This window comes from Oncorhynchus masou, chromosome 20 (assembly GCF_036934945.1).
Source record: "Oncorhynchus masou masou isolate Uvic2021 chromosome 20, UVic_Omas_1.1, whole genome shotgun sequence".
Lineage (NCBI taxonomy): Eukaryota > Metazoa > Chordata > Actinopteri > Salmoniformes > Salmonidae > Oncorhynchus > Oncorhynchus masou.
The window spans coordinates 9,667,507-9,689,788 of record NC_088231.1 but is presented as its reverse complement, the minus strand read 5'-3'; the positions used below and the strand labels follow the sequence as shown (position 1 = coordinate 9,689,788).

The following is a 22,282-nucleotide window of genomic DNA, read 5'->3' as shown; positions in this document are numbered from 1 at the left end:
GAGCATCATGGTTTGGGCTGCTTTGCTGCCTCATGGCCTGGACAGCTTTCTATCATCGACGTAAAAATGAATTAAAGTTTATCGTGACATTTTGCAGGAGAATGTCAGGCTATCTGTCCGCCAATTGAAGCACAACAGAAGTTGGGTGATGCAACAAGACAACGACCCAAAACACAGAAGTAAATCAACAGAATGCATTCCAGAGTGGCCCAGTCAGAGTCCTGACCTCAACCCAATTGAGATGCTGTGGCATGACCTCGAGCAGTTCACACCAGACATCCCAAGAATATTGTTGAACTGAAACAGTTTTGTGAAGAGGAATGGTCCAAAATTCCTCCTGACCGTTGTGCAGGTCTGATCCGCAACTACAGGAAACATTTGGTTGAGGTTCAACCAGTTACTAAATGCAAGGGTTCACATACTTTTTACACCCTGCACTGTGAATGTTTACACAATGTGTTCAATAAAAACATGAAAACGCATAATTGTTTGTGTTATTAGTTTAACTTCTCTGGGATAGGTGGGACGGTAGCGTCCCACCTGGCCAACATCCATTGATAATGCAGAGCGCCAAATTCAAATAAATTACAAGCTGGAGGAGTTGCAAGCAAATGTGAGCTAACTGAATGAATATACAGTTGAAGTCGGAAGTTTACATACGCTTAGGTTGGAGTCATTAAAACAACTTGTTTTTCAACCACTCCACAAATGTATTGTTAACAAACTAGAGTTTTGGCAAGTCGGTTAGAACATCTACTTTGTGCATGACACAAGTCATTTTTCCAACAATTGTTTACAGACAGATTATTTAACTTATAATTCACTGTATCACAAGTCCAGAAGTTTATATACACTTAAGTTGATTGTGCCTTTAAACAGCTTGGAAAATTTCAGAAAATTATGTCATGGCTTTAGAAGCTTCTGATAGGCTAATTGACATCATTTGAGTCAATTGGAGGTGTACCTGTGGATGTATTTCAAGGCCTACCTTCAAACTGGGTGGGGCAGTGGTAGCCTAGTGGTTAGAGCGTTGGACTAGTAACCGAAAGGTTGCAAGATTGAATCCCTGAGCTGACAAGGTAAAAATCTGTCGACAGTTAACCCACTGTTCCTAGACCGTCATTGAAAATAAGAATTTGTTCTTAACTGACTTGCCTAGTTAAATAAAGGTAAAAAAAAAAAAAACTGTGCGTCTTTGCTTGACATCATGGGAATATCAAAAGGAATCTGCCAAGACCGGTTCATCCTTGGGAGCAATTTCCAAAAGCATGAAGGTATGATGTTCATCTGTACAAACGATAGCACGCAATGTAATATAAACACCATGGGACCACGCAGCCGTCATTACTGTTCAGGAAGGAGACGCGTTCTGTCTCCTACAGATGAACATACTTTTGTGTGAAAAGTGCAAATCAATCCCAGAACAACAGCAAAGGACCTTGTGAAGATGCTGGAAGAAACGGGTACAAAAGTATCTATATCCACAGTAAAATGAGTCCTATGTCGTCATAACCTGAAAGTCCGATCAGCAAGGAAGAAGCCCGTTGTCCAAAACCACCATAAAAAGCCAGACTACGGTTTGCAACTGCACATAGGGACAAAGATCGTACTTTTTGGAGAAATGCCCTCTGTCTGATGAAACAAAAATAGGACTGTTTGGCCATAATGACCTTCGTTATGTTTGGAGGAAAAAGGGGGAAGCTTGCAAGCCGAAGAACACCATCCCAACCGTGAAGCACGGGGGTGGCAGCATCATGTTGTGGGGGTGCTTTGCTGCAGGAGGGACTGGTGCACTTCACAAAATAGACGGCATCACAAGGTAGGAACATTATGTGGATATATTGAAGGAACAACTCAAGACATCAGTCAGGAAGTTAAAGCTTGGTCACAAATGGGTCTTCCAAAGTTGTGTCAAGTTGTGGCTTAAGGACAACAAAGTCAATGTATTGGAGTGGCCATCACAAAGCCCTGACCTCAATCCCATAGACAATTTGTGGGCAGAACTGAAAAAGCATGTGCGAGCAAGGAGGCCTACAAACCTTTATTTTATTTTTTATTTAACCTTTATTTAACCAGGTAGGCTAGTTGAGAACAAGTTCTCATTTGCAACTGTGACCTGGCCAAGATAAAGCATAGCAATTTGACACATACAACAACACAGAGTTACTCATGGAATAAACAAAACAGTCAATAATAAAGTAGAACAAAATAAGACAAAAAGTCTACATACAGAGTGCAAATGAGGAAAGTTAAGAGAGTTAAAGCAATAAATAGGCCATGGTGGCAAAGTAATGACAATATAGCAATTAACTACTGGATTGGTAGATGTGCAGAAGATGAATGTGCAAGTAGAGATACTGGGGAGGAAGATAAATAAATACTGTATGGGGATGAGGTAAGTAGATAGATGGGCTATGTACAGGTGCAGTGATCTGTGAGCTGGTCTGACAGCTGGTGCTTAAAGCTAGTGAGGGAGATTTGAGTCTCCAGCTTCAGAGATTTTTGCAGTTCGTTCCAGTTATTGGCAGCAGAGAACTGGCAGGAAAGGCGGCCAAAGGAAGAATTAGCTTTGGGGGTGACCAGTGAGATATACCTGCTGGAGCGCGTGCTACGAGTGGGTGCTGCTATGGTGACCAGTGAGCTGAGATAAGGCGGAGCTTTACCTAGCAGGGACTTGTAGATAACCTGTAGCCAGTGGGCTTGGTGACGAGTATAAAGCGTGGGCCAACCAACGACAGCGTACAGGTCGCAATGGTGGATAGTGTATGGGGCTTTGGTGACAAAACGGATGGCACTGTGATAGACTGCATCCAGTTTGTTGAGTAGAGTGTTGGAGGCTATTTTATAGATGACATCACCGAAGTCGATGATCGGTAGGATGGTCAGTTTTACGAGGATATTTTTGGCATCATGAGTGAAGGATCCTTTGTTGCGATAGAGGAAGCCAATTCTAGATTTAATTTTGGATTGGGGATGCTTTATGTGTGTCTGGAAGGAGAGTTTACAGTCTAAGCAAGATAAACCTGACTCAGGTACACCAGCTCTGTCAGGAGGAATGGGCCAAAATTTACCCAACTTGTTGTGGGAAGCTTGTGGAAGGCTACCCAAAACGTTTACCCAAGTTCAACTATTTAAAGGCAATGCTACCAAATATGAATTTAGTGCATGTAAACTTCTGACCCACTAGGAATGTGATGAAAGAAATAAAAGCTGAAATAAATAATTCTCTCTACTATTATTCTGACATTTAACATTCTTAAAATAAAGTGGTGATCCTAACTGACCTAAAACAGGGCATTTTTACTTTGAATAAATGTCAGGAATTGTGATAAACTGAGTTTAAAGGTGTATGTAAACTTCCGACTTCAACTGTAGGAATGCCCTTGTTCTTGCTTTCACAGAGACTTGGTTGGATAGTGGAGTGGGTGACAACGGTCTTTCCATTGATGGATTTGGCGCACCAGTCCATTTGGATAGAGACAAGCTGAGACAGTAAAATAACGGTGCGGTGGGGTTTGCATTTATGTAAATAAGAACTGGTGCAAAACAGTATTAGGGCCGAGACCATCTCTTTGCCCCTTTTATCTGCCACGTGAATTCCCCCAACTATTCTATATTATTTATATCCACCCAAAGAGCAACCCTGCATAAACTTGGATACCATGTCACCAGATTCTCACCATTTTGTCCTTGGGGCTTTTAACCATTGCACCATGGATAAAGCACAAAAATTCGACCATCAAAATGTAAAAAAAAAAAAAAAAAAAAAAAATGAAAGGTGACCTGTGCTTCTCACCACAATATGATTCTAGAATTATGCTATGGCCCATTTTCAGGAGCCTATAGGTCACTCCCCCTGCCCCCTCAGCTCAGCTGATCACAGTATCATTCTACTCGCCCACCTACACTTTGCTCTCTGGATCCCTGCTATGGTGCTTTAGGTGTAAATGATTGACATGTTGCAGCAGTGTCTAGAAGGGAGAGTGTTGGGAGTTGGGATAGAGAAAGCACGTTGTCAACTGTGTGCCCTGTGAGAGAGAGACAGGTTGAGATTGACAGAATTTGAGTTGTGCAGAAAGTGTCCTATGCTGAGGCAGTGAAGAGAGTAGAGGACAGCCCAAGGGTGACTGAGTAGGCCTGAAGAGAGAGCTCCAGAGAGGATGAGTTTTAGTAACGTATGGTTTCTTGTGTTTATTGCTGTGGTTATTAACTGTCCTGCACTGATAGCTGTATTTTCTGAGATTTACGCTCTAACTACCAAAATAATGCAAAGAATTGAGTAAATGGGGGATGAAAAGTATATTAAAAGCAGATGCTTCCACACAGGTGTGGTTACTGAGCAATTGACATCCCATCATGCTTAGGGTCATGAAAAAATGCTGGGCAGGCTATTATTTTGGCTACCATGGCTTTTCCCCAATAGGATGACAGTCCTTCCATCGACAGGGCACGAGTGGTCACTGAATGGTTTGATGAGCATGAAAATATGGGCCATCTCAGTTACTAGATATCAACCAACTTGAACACGCCATGGAGATTTTGGAGGGGTGCCTGAGACTGTTTTCCACCTCTATCAACAAAACACCAAATTATGGAATGTTTTGTGGATGAATGGATGTCGCATCCCTCCAATAGAGTTTCAGAAATGTGTAGAATCTATGCCAAGGTGTAATGAAGCTGTTATGGCTCGTGGAGGCCCAACACCCTATTAAAACATTTTATGTTGGTGTTTCCTTTATTTTGGCAGTTACCTGTAGATGTGGCAGTGACAGCAGCAGATACACCCAAAAAGAGATTTTAGAGCAGAAGATCTACAAGGGGCTTAAAAAGAGGGGTCTAATTTATAAACCGTGCATATACAAAATATACCCCAAAATATGCGTGTGCCAGTTCATGCAAAAGTTTGCGTTTATAAAAATGGAACTTGACGTGAGAAGGTGCTCACCTCCCGCAAACTTTAAACATTTTTTGTCGAAGGCTGTGGTTCTAGAGTTTCTGGAAACCCTATTTGCCATGGCAAAAAAATACAGAGATTTCTGCTTATGTGCAGGATTCTTTTAGCGGCTGCCCACTACACTGCCTATGTAGCTGCTGCTCAGTGCTCCACTGCCACTTTGATCAGCGATTAATGCCTTTGTCTGGTGTAATTTACACACTTCATGTTGTACACAAAGGACATTTGTATTCCATGCCTCAATAGGCTATTAAGCCTAAGCACAATTTCATGTTCCTTTTTCAGGAGGGGAGTTGGGCTACATGCAGCTATTTACATGTTGTACACAAGGACATGATAAGCATGTTCGTATAAACTCGCAGATAGTTTTTTGCCCCAATGTAAAACTAAAGTGGGGAGTGACATGCAGCTATCAAGGCAGCATATCAAACGCAAGCAACACACAGACATGCAGTCTAAATCGCTAATCTTTTTAATCATCATTACAAACATTGGCTAAGGAGGAGGCAGACAGGCAGTCAAAGTATTAGCGTTCTTTTTCAGAAACTCTGGCTAGTGGCTAAGATATGGCAGCAACTACAAAGATTAGCCTACATCATACTACAAAAAGCATATTTCTTTGCTCCAATACAGTGTAGGGACTGCGTCCTGCTTGAGCAACTGCAAGATCTGTTACAACAGACAGACAAGGTTGTAGCTTTCATAATGCCCTTGAAATGTTTGTTCAAATCGCAGCAGGGTTTTTATTTCGGCTGTCCAGAAATATGAGGCACAGACGTAATGGTTCAGAAGAGGATGGGTAAAATGTGCAGAACGTGATCCGGATCCATAGCTTTAAAAAATATGTTTTCGGATGATGGGCAAGGGACTCTGCTGTCCTAGCTGCAGGGGGAAGCTCATTCCACCATTAGGCTGCCAGGCCAGAGAAGAGCATTGACTGGGCTGAGAAGAAGCTGATCCCCTGGTTCTTTGCACTCTGGAAAGGGGACACCACAGAGTTGTCAGCCGCGATTGAGAGTTCTGTGAGAAGGCAGGCCTTTCCCGGGACAAATAGCAACTCTGTCTTGTCGAAGTTGAGCTTGAGGTGGTAGGCTGACATCCAAGCTCAAATATCTGCCAGGCATGCAGAGATGTGATGTGTCATCACCTGGTGTCAGAAGAAGGGGGGAGGAGAAAAGTAGTTGCGTATCATCCGCATAGCAATGATGGGAGAGACCATGTGAATATATGACAAAGCAGAGTGACTTTGTGTATAGAGAAAAGAAGAGAGGGCCTAGAACCGAACCCTGGGGGACACCAGTAGTGAGAGCATGTGATGCAGACGTCACCTGGTAGGAGCAACCTGCCAGTTAGGATGCAATCCAGGACTGTCCAGAGGCTGAGACGCCCAGCTCTGAGGGTGGAGAGTAGGAGCTGATGGTTCACGATGTCAAAGGCAGCAGATAGATCTAGGAGGATGAGAACAGAGGAGAGAGAGTCAGCTTTGGCAGAGCGGAAAGCCTCCGTGACAAAGACGAGAGCGGTCTCAGTTGAGTGAGCCGTCTTGAATCCTAAGTGGTTAGTGGCAAGATTGTTCAGTTGGTAGAGCATGGCACTTGTAACGCCAGGGTAGTGGGTTTGATTGCCGGGACCACCCATATGTAAAATGTATGCATGCATAACTAAGTCGCTTTGGATAAAAGTGTCTGCTAAATGCTAAATGGCATAAGCTATTATTATTATTATATATTAGAGATAACGAGAGAGTTGGTCATAGACAGCACACTTTAGTGTTTTTGAAAAGAAAGAAGGCATACTGGTCTGTCGTTTTTTATGTCAGAGGGGTCGAGTGAAGGTCAGTGGATGGGATAACGTCCTCAATTCTGAGCTGGGGAACAATACTGTTAACCACAACCAGAAAGATACAGTTGAACACAAAACAACATCAAAACTTGGTCTCCATGACAAAGACTAGATGAGAACAGGACGAGGTGTAGATTTGGTCTGCAGGGACCGGAGGTGTCTGTATGAGAACAGACACAGACTCTACTAGCGATGCTCCATCCTGTTCCTATAGTTGTGATTCAGAGAGACTGATGGCGCCTCAGGTTAACCCCCTGACAGGTGCTGCCTTCAGCCTGCCTTCTATAGGATCTATCAACTGGAACATGGACCCTGCGACAACATAGACACTACCTGGCCTTCGTCCTCCTCACACTCTCCTAATGTTAAACCAGACCTCAGACAATGCCAGTGCCTCAACAATAAATGGCTACACAAGCCCATTGACCAATGAAAGTAGTAGAGACGGAATCAGTAAAGGTGGCAGTAGTGTTGGGCGTAGGGCTGGGCTGTATACCGTATTTTACTATATACCGGTATTGATGCACGGACCGGTTTGGGTTTTACCTTCTATAACGGTATTTTAATGTTTGGTTTGTTAAATGTGATACGCCGTGTGTAATGTCAATTTTTATAGTTTACTCCGCTACTTGAGTCACTCCTCTCCACTCTCTCTCTTTCCACACAGACCTACTCCCACCCCGGCACTCAAGGAGCACATTTGTTGCTTGACCACGAGACACTTTCATTCAGTCTGCATGGTCAATGCAGCACATGCAACAATGTTGTTTCCACTTTGATCTTAATATAAATCCACAAGTATATTAGTTTGTGTTTCTTACATCTGCAAACCGCTAGTTTGTATTTTCTTAGCAAGTTAAGCTAAATCGTGTTAGTCATTAATGCTAATAGCTAACTAGCTAATAAAAGTACTGATTCAGAGCTAATGTAGCTAGCTAACACAGCCTGATGATACCAGTACTGGTGGAGGCCTAAATCAGCATGTTTGTGCAACAGTATCTTCTAAATCAAAGAGGAATAGGCAAAGCATGAATATATTGGCAACATGAAAAAATATTTAATGTAGCCAAAGTTTATAGAGTCCCCTAGGAAACACTGAACATCACTTTGGTTCCTACCCTGTCACAATAACTCGTCCATGGCATTTTCATTCGTTGTCATGTCAGACAACACTTTTCAAAGTGCCCACTATTATTTATATTCTAACTATAGAATTAGAATAAACATATTTCCATGATTCCAAAAGTTTACCCAAGTGTTTTGATCAAAATCACAATTGGGGCAGCCTAGTGGTTAGAGTGGTGGACAAGCAACCGGAAGGTTGCAAGTTCAAATCCCCAAGCTGACAAGGTACAACTCTGTTGTTCTGCCCCTGAACAAGCAGTTAACCCACTGTTCCTAGGCCGTCATTGAAAATAAGAACTTGTTCTTAACTGACTTGCATAGTTAAATAAAGGTTAAAAAAAATGCAACATTTGGTTAAAAATAAGGCCTAATCTTTTTTGACCATATCTGGCAGTGTGGAAATGATCTCAAATGAATGCAGGAAATGCAGAAATTGATGGAAATGCAGAATATTATTTTAGGTTGAAGTTGAATTGAACAGTATAAAACAATCAGAATGGAGAAAGACCCATTGAAATAATTTTGAATATGTGCTGCCACCCTAAGGTCACGCACAACTCATAAAGCAAATGTACAACTTTTATTAATCAAAAACATAAAATACAATCAAACTGTCAAAAATTTGAAAAATACCATTTGGCCAAATCGCCCAGCCCTAGTTGGGCGGGATCAAGATTTTCATACCGTTTCTGTACCATCCCGGGGTATACAGTATTAATGGAAGTACACACAAGGGGTGCAATTTTTTTGACGCACAAAACAATTTAGGCAACAGGGATCTTGATCCAGGAGAGGATCGAATGTCCCTGCTGTAACCAAGAAGCTTGATCTTGACATCTAGTCACTTAGCTAGCAAGTTAGCAAACCAAATGCATAGCTGGAGCCTTGAGCTGGCTATAATTGATTTGATACAAGGGGTGCAATCTTACATGTCTTATAGTTATAAGCAGTGGCATAGCACTACAACCCCCCCCCCCCCCCCCCCCCCAAAGAAAACCTCATAAATTATACTGTCTATTTTGAAAAAGCCCGGTATACAGTATATCCACACAGGGGAGAAATCATTCGTTTGCCACCTCTGCTGGGCCACTTTCTCCCACCTGTCAAACCTGAAGAGGCACTAGAGGGTCCACACGAGAAGAATCCTACAGTTGACCCCAGTGTGAGAAGAGGTTCTCCAAACAGCACCATCTAAAGAGACAGCTGAAGGTCCACACGGAAGAGATGCCGTTCGCCTGTACGAACTGCAGGAAGAGGTTCATCCACCTCTGGCCTGCTCGCCTCCCTACCATTGAGGAAGTACAGTTCCCGCTCAGCCCAGTCAAAACTGTTCGCTGCTCTGGCCCCCCAATGGTGGAACAAACTCCCTCACGACGCCAGGACAGCGGAGTCAATCACCACCTTCCGGAGACACCTGAAACCCCACCTCTTCAAGGAATACCTAGGATAGGATAAGTAATCCTTCTCACCCCCCCCCCCCCCTTAATGATTTAGATGCACTATTGTAAAGTGGCTGTTCCACTGGATGTCAGAAGGTGAATTCACCAATTTGTAAGTCGCTCTGGATAAGAGCGTCTGCTAAATGACTTAAATGTAAATGTAAATGGGTGCACCTCTGAAAATGCACACGGCCCATGTATAATGACATGTAATGTAGTATTAGTTAGTTTGTAATTAATTATGTTGGTTTTGGATGTAGTAGGGAGCTGGATGAGGTGAAATTAGGAAAGAATGAGTGTGATGAGGCAGAGTACATGATATGGTGATGGTTGGTGTGATGGTATCTGTAAAATGAGTAAAATAAATACCTTAATGTTTTCTTGACATAAAGTTCATTACAGATGTGTGTAATGTAATGTTTAACCTTTATCAAAATATTCTACATTTAATTTATCTAAGCGGGGGTACCAGATTTACAGAAATTGTAAAGTGTTACCATAGTGAGAACAGTTGTGCGGATGTAATACAGTTATTCAATTATTTTCTACTATATTATTGCTAACACTTAATTCTGAACAAGTCTAAAACAATTAATGAGATTTGATGCATAATGTAATAAGCAGTAGCTTCATTCAAAAAAGGATGTTGTCGCTCAAAGGGTGTGGCTAAATGAAACGCGTATGCGCACTGTTCTTTGAAATACGGTACTGCTTATATCCTATTCAAGATCAGTCTTAAAAGCTTAGATCACTTAGAACAGTGTTAGCAAGATGAGTATAATAAAATAACAATATAATTACTTTCCCATCTACATCACCCCAGTACTGTAAATATTCAACCGTATTTCAAAGAACAGTGCGCATACGCTTTTCATTTAGCCACACCCTTTGAGCGACAACTTCCTTTCTCATCGGTATAAACGGAAGTAAACATTAACTAAGAATACTTTCCACGTTAACGGTTTTTTATTTATTTAGACGTTTATTAACACCCTGGAACTGAAACTATGGCTAATTTAACTGCACAGCACCACATACTTACCCCATGTAGTCTTTAATCCTCGTTGGAGACAGGACTTGGATGGTCAAGAGGTTAGCTATCGAGGTAACGCTACTAAGTTAGTTAACAATGGCTGCTAACTGTATGGTTTTTCACACTCAAATAGCCTCCATAATGGAGGTGCTAGCGAATGCCGCAGTCGCAGAGGTCTGTAAACTCGTAGACGACAACTATGCAGTCTTTCGATTGGAAATAACTCAAAGCCAAAAAGAAACCAGTGCATTGCGGAGGAAACTACAGCTACTTGAACTGAAATTGTCACGGGAGCGCGTCCTCGCCAGTCGTCCCAGAAGTGTAAAGATCCTCGACCGATACAGAGGAATGGCAAGAGGTACATTTTGAAGAAGGCCAAGGATGCGGGGCATGTCGCCGGTTCCCCTCTGCGCATGTGTGATTTTAGATGTGTTAAACACATATATGGTTAACCAGAATTGGGTCTTGGTCCGTTTTTGGGTAGTTAGTATGCAATAATTCAGCTGATTACTTAGTTATCTTGCGCAAAGACGCAATATAATTTAACCAGATTCTTGATGTACTGCATTTATTATTTACAAAAAAAAAATGTGATATATGGAACACAATACATTGATCAATCAATAAATAGTATGTCAAGAAGTTATGAGAAGTGTTACCTTACATTCTTGCCAATTCTAGACAGTGTCAATCTTGTACAATAGCTTTTGAGCATTTACAGTAGCTAACCTAACCACCTCTTTTCCCCCAATCACTCTCTCAGGTGAAGGAGATCTCACTGGAGGCCACAAGAGCTTTGTGAAGCAAACGGGAAACAATACATGGAGAGATGACCAACCAATCACTGTTGATGAGGGGAGTCGAACCTCAACCCAGCACGTTATCGTGATAGAGGTTAGTGTAAACGTGTTACATTAAAATTACAGTATATCAACTGTGATCAGTTTATTTCAGAAAGGTTCCCCTCAGCTATTCACTTGCTTATATTTACATCCTTATTTATCTGCCATAAGGGAGCTTGTGAGACTTCCCTATGACATTGTTATAATAGCTGACATTGTTATACATTGATATAATTGAACTGGATACTAGTAACAACCTCCTTCTTGTGTCAGGATGCAGAGGTTGCAGGTCCTGGGGTCAAGCAGGAGAGGTCTGAAGGAGAGGAGGACCCACAGCACAGCAGAGACATCCAGATTGCAGTGGCTGGAGCTTCCCCTGAAGCCACGGAGGACCTCGCCGCCACGCCCCAGCCCAGGACCCGACGCAGCATCATGGAGGTCAGTGGAACGCCGAACGCCGTCCTCAAGTCAGAGACAGACACTGAGACTTTAGCTGTAACACACAGCCTCTTACACACAGGATCTGACCACAGATCAGACCCAGAGAGACTGGGGAAACTGGGCTGTCCTCCTGCTCCTGGCTCAGAGTATTTACCAGTATTTCACCAGAGCCCGTGGATGGTTTATTCCCGTGGTGATGGTGACACATTACACTCTGGCGGTGATGATCCGTCATGTTCTTACACTACAGAGATGGACCCTGGCAACATGCCCTTGAGTTTAGAGACACAGACTGATCTGTCTAGAGGGGACTGGAACCGGTTCAGTAGTAGTGTATACTCTGAAGGGTCCATAGAAATAAATAAGAAAGGGGAGGGTTTGGTCGTAGATGAGGTCACTGTGAAAGTGGAGGGTGACTCTCCTCTGACATGGAATGCAGACGAGACTCACTTAGGAAAAGGACACTTGCAGGGCAACACCAGTGACTTCTTAGACTACAGGGAAAGCTTAGAGACAAATCTAAATGTCCCGACCCACTCCCCTTTACACACGTTCAAGGATCGCGACCCAGTGTCTACGTCGATGGGGCCTTCCGATTCACACGGCTATGTCGTTTTCGATCAGGTATTGAACTCAAATGACAGGGCTAGAGCCCAGACTCAGGGAGGGGGAGCAACATCAGGCAATAGTAAAGAGAAACGGTTCCTCTGCATGTTCTGTAACAAAGGCTTCAGCTGCCTCCAGAAGGTTGAGATCCACCAGAGGATCCACACAGGGGTGAAACCCTACGGCTGTACCCAGTGTAACATGCGCTTCGCCCAGTCTAGCACCCTGAAGAGGCACCAGAGGGTCCACACAGGGGTGAAACCCTTCAGCTGTACCCAGTGTCAAATGCGCTTTGCTCAGGCTGGTGACCTGAAGAGGCACCAGAGGGTCCACACTGGAGAAAGGCCGTTCGCCTGTAATCACTGCGGGAAGAGGTTCTCAGAGAGGAGATACCTCAAGATACACCAGCAGAAAAAACATTTCACTCTATAACATAGAAAGTCACAATTCCACCCGATAGCTTCTGACATTTATAATAAAGTCAGATTCATTTTTGTCCGCTGAAAAAATCCACAGATGCATTTGGAATAACGAGAGTAACATATTTCAGTGTTGGATATTTCTGGGTAGAATATTGCATCCAGACATTGTGTGATATACAATGCCTTCAGAAAGTTTTCATATCCCTTCACTTTCTCCAAATTTTGTTGTGTTACAGCCGGAATTTAAAATGGATTAAATTGAGATGGTCTTTTTACAAATTAAACCCTGCGTTAAAGGTAGACTCAGCGAATGCACAAAGTAAACTGCAGAAGTGGGCCTGTTTATACAACAACTAAGAGCGCTGTAGTGCAAAGCCGAGACATTGTGGGATACAGTGCATTCAGTATTCACACCCTTTGACTTTTTCCACGTTTTGTTGTGTTACAGCTTGAATTTAAAATGGATTAAATTGAGATTTTGAGGCACTGGCCTACACACAATACACCATAATGTCAAAGTGGAATTATGTTTTTAGAATTTTTTACAAATTAATAAATGAAAAGCTGGAAGTTCTTGAGTTAATAAGTATTCCACCCCTTTGTTATGACAAGCCTAATAAGTTCAGGAGTACAAATCTGCTTAACAAATCACATAAATTGCATGGAGTCACTCTGTGCAATAATAGTGTTTAACATTTTTTTTTACAACAATCTCATCTCTGTACCCCACACATACACAACTGTCTGCAAGGTCCCTCATATGAGCAGTGAATTTAAAGAACCAATTTGAGTGTTATTGGAATAAGTATATACACAAATTTACAGTGTAAATGTTTGAGGTCCTGCAATCAGGGATGGGGATGGGATTACTGTATGTTTTGCCTTGTCAGCATCTCGGGCCGGTGATTGCGAAACCACCCTCTGGGAGCGGCCATTGGTGTTGTCTGTATTCTATTGTTTTAAATACAAAAAGGAAAACATATATACACTGCTCAAAAAATAAAGGGAACACTAAAACAACACAATGTAACTCCAAGTCAATCACACTTCTGTGAAATCAAACTGTCCACTTAGGAAGCAACACTGATTGACAATAAATTTCACATGCTGTTGTGCAAATGGAATAGACAACAGGTGGAAATTATAGGCAATTAGCAAGACACCCCCAATAAAGGAGTGGTTCTGCAGGTGGGGACCACAGACCACTTCTCAGTTCCTATGCTTCCTGGCTGATGTTTTGGTCACTTTTGAATGCTGGCGGTGCTTTCACTCTAGTGGTAGCATGAGACGGAGTCTACAACCCACACAAGTGGCTCAGGTAGTGCAGCTCATCCAGCATGGCACATCAATGCGAGCTGTGGCAAGAAGGTTTGCTGTGTCTGTCAGCGTAGTGTCCAGAGCATGGAGGTGCTACCAGGAGACAGGCCAGTACATCAGGAGACGTGAAGGAGGCTGTAGGAGGGCAACAACCCAGCAGCAGGACCGCTACCACCGCCTTTGTGCAAGGAGGAGCACTGCCAGTGCCCTTCAAAATGACCTCCAGCAGGCCACAAATGTGCATGTGTCTGTTCAGACGGTCAGAAACAGACTCCATGAGGGTGGTATGAGGGCCCGACGTCCACAGGTGGGGGTTGTGCTTACAGCCCAACACCGTGCAGGACGTTTGGCATTTGCCAGAGAACACCAAGTTTGGCAAATTCGCCACTGGCTCCCTGTGCTCTTCACAGATGAAAGCAGGTTCACACTGAGCACATGTGACAGACGTGACAGAGTCTGGACACGCCGTGGAGAACGTTCTGCTGCCTGCAACGTCCTCCAGCATGACCGGTTTGGCGGTGGGTCAGTCATGGTGTGGGGTGGCATTTCTTTGGGGGGGCCGCACAGCCCTCCATGTGCTCGCCAGAGGTAGCCTGACTGCCATTAGGTACTGAGATGAGATCCTCAGATCCCTTGTGAGACCATATGCTGGTGCAGTTGGCCCTGGGTTCCTCCTGGGTTCCTCCTAATGCAAGACAATGCTAGACCTCATGTGGCTAGAGTGTGTCAGCAGTTCCTGCAAGAGGAAGGCATTGATGCTATGGACTGGCCCGCCCGTTCCCCAGACCTGAATCCAATGAGCACATCTGGGACATCATGTCTCGTTCCATCCACCAACGCCACGTTGCACCACAGACTGTCCAGGAATTGGCGGATGCTTTAGTCCAGGTCTGGGAGGAGATCCCTCAGGAGACCATCCGCCACCTCATCAGGAGCATGCCCAGGCATTGTAGGGAGGTCATACAGGCACGTGGAGGCCACACACACTACTGAGCCTCATTTTGACTTGTTTTAAGGGCATTACATCAAAGTTGGATCAGCCTGTAGTGTGGTTTTCCACTTTTGAGTGTGACTCCAAATCCAGACCTCCATGGGTTGATAACTTTGATTTCCATTGATAATTTGTGTGATTTTGTTGTCAGCACATTCAACTATGTAAAGAAAAAGTATTTAATAAGAATATTTCATTCAGATCTAGGATGTGCTATTTTAGTGTTTATTTTTTAGAGCAGTGTAGTATAAAAACTCAATCCTTCAGAAAGTGGAGAGCAAGACTTATGCAGCTCCACTAAACATTTTTTTTAAAGCCGCGTTCGACAGGATTACCAACACAAACTGACCAGCTCAAATAGACAGAAGGCTTCTATATGGCAGACCAATCCGAACTCCTCTCTTGGCATGTCCAGCCCACTCATTATCTCAGCCAATCATGGCTCGTGGGAAGGTTGCTGTCTTTCTGTGGCTTAACCAACAAGGCTTGTAATTTAACAATTTTATTCGTATTTACAGATGCCATGCAAGTTTGTTATTAAGGCAAATGAAAGTTCACATGTTCCAGAAGGCATTTCTGCCAAAAAACGTCTTTCGAAAAAAATTAACTTAATGGATCTCCTTTGAAGTCGTGACTTGCGACATACGCCTAGTTTTCTGAAACGGGTCACATATATACATTCACACACAGTGCATTCGGAAAGTATTCAGACCCCAAAGCGAAAACAGGTTTTTAGAAATTGTTGTAAATTTATTAAAAATAAAAAACAAATACCTTATTTACATTGGTATTCCAACCCTTTGCTACGAGACTTGAAATCGAGCCCAGGTCCATCCTGTTTCCATTGATCATCCTTGAGATGCAGTGCATGTCAAAGCAAAAACCAAGTCATGAGGTCCAAGGAATTGTCCGTAGAGATCCGAGACAGGATTGTGTCGTGGTACAGATCTGGGGAAGGTGGTTTCCAAAACATTTCTGCAGCATTGAAGGTCCCCAAGAGCACTGTGTTCCGATCAATCTTAAATGGGAGAAGCTTGGAACCACCAAAACTCTTCCAAGAGCTGGCCGCCCAGCCAAACTGAGCAATCAGGGGAGAAGGGCCTTCATTAGGGAGGTGACCAAGAACCCGATGGTCACTGACAAAGCTCCAGAGTTCTTCTGTGGAGATGGGAGAACCTTCCAGAAGGACAAACATCTCTGCAGCACTCCACCAATCACACCTTTATGGTCGAGTGACTAGACGGAAGCCACTCCTCAGTAAAAGGCACATGACAGCACGCTTGGAGTTTGCCGAAAGGCAGCTAAAGGACTCTCACACCATGAGAAATAAGATTTTCTGGTCTGATGAAACCAAGATTGAACTCTTTGGCCTGAATGTCAAGTGTCGTGTCTGGAGGAAACCTGGCACCATCCCTACGGTTATGCTTGGTGGTGGCATCATCATGCTGTGGGGATGGTTTTCAGTGACAGGGACTGGGAGCCTAGTCAGGATTGAGGGAAAGATGAACAGAGCAAGGTACAGAGAGATCCTTGATGAAAACCTGCTCCAGAGTGCTCAGGATGACAGACTGGGCAAAAGTTTACCTTCCAACAGGACAATGACTCTAAGTACACAGCCAAGACAATGCAGGAGTGGCTTCGGGACAAGTCTCTGAATGTCATTGTGTGGCCCAGCCAGAGCCCGGACTTGAACCCAATCTGACATCTCTGGAGAGACCTGAAAATAGCTGTACAGCAATGCTCCCCATCGAACCTGACAGAGCTTGAGAGGATCTGCAGAGAAGAATGGGAGAAACTCCCCAAATACGGGTGTGCCAGGCTTGTAGCATCATACCCAAGAAGACTCGAGGCTGTAATCGCTGCCAAAGGTGCTTCAACAAAGTACTGAGTAAAGGGTCTGAATACTTATGTAAATGTGATATTTCAGTTTTTAATTTTTAATACTTTGGCAAAATAAATTTACCTGCGTTTGCTTTGTCATTATGGGATATTGTGTCTAGATTGATGAGCGAAAAAAAACTATTTAATCCATTTTAGAATAAGTCTAATGTAACAAAATGAGGAAAAAGTGAAGGTCTGAATACTTTCCGAATGCACTGTATATATAAGACCAGGGAGGTTTTCCAATGCCTCACAAAGAAGGACACCTATTAGTAGATGGGTAAGAAAAAAAAAGCAGGCATTGAATATCCCTTTGAGCATGGTGACTATAAATTACACTTTGGATGGTGTATCAATACACCCAGTCACTACAAAGATACAGATGTCCTTCCTAACTCTGTTGCCGGAGAGGAAGGAAACCGCTCAGGCATTTCATCATGCCAATGGTGACTTTAAAACAGTTAGAGTTTAATAGCTGTGATAGGAGAAAACCGAGGATGGATCAGCACCATTGTAATTACTCCACAATAATAACCTAAATGACAGAGTGAAAAGAAGGAAGCCTGTATAGAATAAAACATATTCCAAAACATGCATCCTGTTTACAATAAGGCACTAAAGTAAAACTGAAAAAAATGTGCCAAAGAAATTAACTCTATGTCCTGAATGCAAAGCATTATGTTTGGGGCAAACACAACACATCACTGAGTACCACTCTTCATATTTTTTTAAAGCATGGTGGTGGCTGCATCATGGAATGCTTGGCATTGACATGTGCAAGTTCATTCTGCTTTTTAGTTGAGACGTGTATGTTTGGTTTTCATATGTTGTATTCAAAACTTGTTGTTTAATAAACACAAAATGGGACTTTTCATTCCAAGACTTTCATTTAGTCTCTCTTTAGTATACATCACATCTGATCTCACCCTATTCTACACTGATAGCGCTTTATAACCAATATACACTTACTAAATATACCTACACATACCCACACACTAACACCTACTGTACACATCAAAATAGTTTAGTCAGGTTTGTCTGATGTTTACTTATCATTGTGGACTTATTTTTACCCCCAACATCATATTTATGTCTATTTTTCTGTATATCCAATAGGGCCGGGGTGATACCAATATCGCGATATTCGTTTGTGTCGTGGCAAGGAAACAAAACGCGAAGCAGATTTCACTTTGAGGAAAACAGTCCTAATATTGAAAACAAACATCATTGTGTTTTCATCCAGACTCACATTTATTTATTTTCCATAACACACACTATTTTACATACAGCAGGTTTTTAAAGGGCCGAAGAGTTTTGTCTGCGTCGTGTTTTCATTTTTGCCATGAAAAACAATGTTGCGATACTGTTATCATCCCGGCCCTAATATCTAAGCTTAACTCTTGAGTCTTCTGAATCCTCCTGACTGTGCCCCCTATAGACCACAATATGAGTCATAATACCCATAAAACCTGGAGGTCCAACAAGGAAATGGTTCCAATCGTTTTTTCCACCATTCATTTTTCCCAAAGGGGATTTTTGAAACTTAAAATAAGGGATGTATTTGTGCAGGCTCACCCTGGTGTGGCGCTTTGATAACCGTGTAAATCTCTCTTGGACAAGGTAACTTTATCAATTATATTTGCCTGTATTTACCCCCCCAAAAATGAAATGCTAATTAGCCTCTAATGTGGCTATCATAAATAACTACAAATGCCATGATGATCTGGACAAGACTACCAAATCGAGGCAAAGGTAAGATTCTCTGGATTAATGTTAGCTATATTTAGTAATGAATAAATTGGCTACATTTCTTTAAATGGACAATTGTGATCCGTCTTGTGCAAGTAAATTGACACAATACCGGTTAGCAAAGGTGTCAGCAAGAGATGACGTGCAGAAGTTTGCAGGGATTTGTAGTCTTGCATAATGTCTACTTTGATGCTAATTAGCATTTTCGATATTGAGAGTAAATAGTGAGGAATATATTGTCTGAGAGACATGTACATGGTTATCAAAACACAGCCCTTATTTTAAGTGTTTCTAAAATCCCCTATGGTGGAAAAATGATTTGAACCATTTCGCAGTTTGACCGCTAGGTTTTATGGGTTTTATGACACCTCCACCTTGGGGCTCTATGGGCATGAAGCCTCTGCCCCAACCAATGGCATTTCTTAAAATAGGTCAAATTCAATAGTTCAAAATGTGCTTTTCTTCCGTTGTTCTGTAGCAAAATGTTGTATGCTAATATTGCATTGATGCATCCTTGACAAGGCTACTAGCTATTACTGTTAGATAACATTTTCACATTTTTGTGTATAGGACAAAATCCCATGTTTTTATTTATCTGTTTCACACACATCCATCCATGTGCTTTTATGGAACAAATAGAAATAAGGTCCGTTTATCTTACATCTTAAGAAGAAAACAGATCCTTATGGATTTGTCTAGTAGCAGTCATGTAGGCAACCATTTTCACCATCACTTCTAGGCAGCACACACTGCTAAAGCGATAACAGACTAACTTTATGTGAACTTGTTCCTGGATATAATCACTGCCACCTTGTGATGTTAGCATAGGGCCAACGTGTACGACAATTTAGCGTTCTGTCACGTACAAATAAATACGTTTTTAATTGGCTGGTACAAATTTTTTTAAACTGTTTAAATGTAAATAGTTGCTTATGTTTGCAAGTATGGCCAATTAATGTTTAAAGTGTGTTTATCTTTGTGTGTGTGTGTGTGTACGTACACTCCCTTAGGTATGTCTGTGTAATCTGTATCACCTGTCTCTTCCAGGAGCAGGCGGGTCCAGAGGTGCTGCTGATGAAGGAGGAGGGGTGTGAGGAGGGTCTGGGGAACCCTGAGGGAACCATGGTCATGGAGGACAATCAGACTACACCTCCACCTGAGGTCTGAATGGTATTAGAAAGCAAAGCCTGTCAGAGTAGGACTACTGATCTGATCTGCTGATCAGTTTAGCCTTTAAGATCATAATGAATAAGATCAATCAGCACTTCTACTCTGAGACGCTAGGTGGATATGGTCCAGGTTACAATTATCAAACCATTATAGAGTTTCTAGTAACAAAATGTAATAACATTTGCATAGAATCAAATCAACTAACATTTTTGCATAATACTCATAGCGATCCCTCATTGCCCAACCTGCTCTGTATCTCTTTCAGTCAGTAGACATGGAGGATTGGAAGCCTGATCTGCTGCTCATCAAAGAGGAGACCATAGAGGACCGACCAGAGAGCATTGACCTGCTAAGTGGACTAAAGATGGGGGAGCAAGGTAAGGGAGATACATATAGCCTACATACAGTAATAGATCAATTTGAATAGTGATGCACCTGGCTATTATTTTTTTCTTCATTTATAAAATTAAATCAATACAACTTATGTTTAAATACAAAAACACAATGTATAAACTTGACCAGATAATTGAGAAGAAAAAAAACTAGAGTTTAGAGTGTCATGTTTGTAACCTCTTCCTGCAGGTGGTTGGCTGGAGGATGACAGGGAAGACTGGGCGGCCATCTTGGATTCCCAGATGGGTGCAGCCAAGGGCCCGGTGGACAACATCACTGACCAGGCCAGGACCAGAGGCGACATAGTGGAGGACAGTGGATGGGACAGCGTCCTCAACTCTAGGCTGCGCGACAACACTGTTAACCACAACCAGAAAAAGACAATCGAACACAAAACAACAACCAAATTTAGTCTCCATGACAACAGATTGTCTGAAACCAGGATGAGACATAGATTTGGTCTGGGGGGGCGGGGAGGAGTCCATATGCAGCTGGAGAGAACAGACATAGACTCGGTTAGCGATGCTCCATCCTGCTCCTATAGTTGTGATCCAGAGAGAATGATGACGCCTCAGGTTAACCCCCTAACAGGTGCTGCCTTCAGCCTGCCTTCTTTAGGATCTATTAACTGGAACATGGACCCTGCAACAACACAGACACTCCCTGGTCTTTGTCCTCCTCACACTTCCCTAATGTTAAACCAGACCTCAGACAATGCCAGTGCCTCAACACTCAATGGCTACACAAGCCCATTGACAAATGACAGTAGTAGTGATGGAATCAGTAAAGGTGGCAGCGCCAAAGAGAAGCGCTTCTCGTGTTCGTTCTGTGGGAAAGTATTTAGTTTCCCCAAACAGGTGGCGATCCACCAGAGGATGCACACGGGGGAGAAACCGTTCGGCTGCCACCTGTGCCGGGCCAGTTTCTCGGACTCGTCCAACCTGAAGAGGCACCAGAGGGTCCACACAGGGGAGAAACCCTACAGCTGCCCCCAGTGTGAGAAGAAGTTCTCCCACCAGCCCCATTTGAAGAGGCACCTGAAGATCCACACTGGGGAGAAGCCGTTCGCCTGTATTCAGTGCGGGAAGAGGTTCTCAGAGAGGGGCTACCTCAGGATACACCAGCAGAAAATGCACACCGCCCATGTATAGAGTAAAGTGACAAAGTAGTGAAGATGTGTGTATTGCAATGTTGAATCTTTTCCAAAGTATTCTAAAATGAATTTGATAAATGTGAGGGTTCCAGATTTACTGAAAAGTTTGTTACCATAGTGAGAAAAGTTATCGTACTAAATTTTGTGAGTGTATGACCATTTTGTTTAAATTAAATACAAAATTGACTCTGTGCTGACTGACTAGGTTATGTTTGTATCATTGCAGGGACTGAGCTTCCACTATCTCAGTGGAACCAAAACATTGAACTTAATTCTTGAATCATGACATTTAAATAATAAACTCCAATGGCTCCATATTCGTAGGTACTTGAATCAAGAATGTTTTTTATAAAGCCCTTTTTACATCAGCAGATGTCATAAAGTGCTATACAGAAACGCAGCCTAAAAACCAAACAGCAAGCAATGCAGATGTAGAAGCACGGTGGCTAGGACAAACTCGCTGTGTTAGAGATGGGCTTGACTGTGGTTAACATTTTATAATATCATATTCCGTGTGTTAGAATGCTATTTTATGATGAGTATTCCCTATTGGAATTTGGCCTCCAGGTACCCTCTGTAAGGCCAGATGTCACCGTAAAGCAGGTCTCAGTAACTGGTATATCTGGGCCCCTGAGCCTTAAAACCGGCCATGGGTGTCGTTATTAAGCGATTTTAAGATGTTCAACCCCAAGGTCTCTGCCTTGATTTAATGCTTTGGCACCAGGCACTGAAGGGTGGAACAGCAAACGGATAAGGCAAGAATATTTAGGTCCTTCCTCCCCACTGGAGGGGGAGGAGATTTTCTGCTAACCTCTTAGAAGAAAGTGTCTGTCTTCCCCATATGTCTGTCTTTGTCTTTTAGACCTTTAAAATATAGAAGTTGTTCACCTTATATTTTACATCTAGCATTTCTCCAAACTGACC

At 42.8% G+C, this 22,282-nt stretch overlaps 2 protein-coding genes and 1 long non-coding RNA gene across 4 annotated transcripts; 2 read left to right on the top strand and 1 right to left on the bottom strand.

Annotated features, from left to right (window-relative positions):
- Window positions 1-2,040: 2,040 nt before the first annotated feature.
- Window positions 2,041-10,491, bottom strand: LOC135506895 (uncharacterized). 2 transcript variants are annotated; one of them, XR_010450571.1, is made up of 3 exons: window positions 10,403-10,491; window positions 6,283-6,402; window positions 2,041-6,101 (listed from the first exon to the last, which is right to left on the bottom strand). It is a non-coding gene; the product is annotated as an uncharacterized LOC135506895 (long non-coding RNA). The 2 variants fall into 2 exon arrangements; XR_010450570.1 differs by having other exon boundaries at window positions 2,041-6,402.
- LOC135506890 (uncharacterized) lies at window positions 10,490-21,549 on the top strand. Its single transcript, XM_064926315.1, has 6 exons — window positions 10,490-10,751; window positions 11,157-11,287; window positions 11,509-11,673; window positions 19,690-19,803; window positions 20,078-20,189; window positions 20,395-21,549. Exons 1-6 carry the CDS (start codon window positions 10,490-10,492, stop codon window positions 21,354-21,356), a joined length of 1,746 nt encoding a protein of 581 aa, XP_064782387.1. The 3' UTR covers window positions 21,357-21,549.
- Window positions 11,686-13,864, top strand: LOC135506893 (zinc finger protein 552-like). The gene has a single exon (XM_064926319.1). It carries the CDS (start codon window positions 11,854-11,856, stop codon window positions 12,712-12,714), a length of 861 nt encoding a protein of 286 aa, XP_064782391.1. The 5' UTR covers window positions 11,686-11,853; the 3' UTR covers window positions 12,715-13,864.
- Window positions 21,550-22,282: the final 733 nt, after the last annotated feature.

Bases quoted from the DNA above. Each gene is read 5' to 3' on its own strand.
- LOC135506890 (XM_064926315.1), top strand. From the start codon at position 10,490: ATGGCTGCTAACTGTATGGTTTTTCACACTCAAATAGCCTCCATAATG. The intron at 10,752-11,156 runs GTACATTTTGAA...TCACTCTCTCAG, and splicing joins ATACAGAGGAATGGCAAGAG to GTGAAGGAGATCTCACTGGA. The intron at 11,674-19,689 runs GTCAGTGGAACG...TGTCTCTTCCAG, and splicing joins CCCGACGCAGCATCATGGAG to GAGCAGGCGGGTCCAGAGGT.
- LOC135506893 (XM_064926319.1), top strand. From the start codon at position 11,854: ATGGTTTATTCCCGTGGTGATGGTGACACATTACACTCTGGCGGTGAT.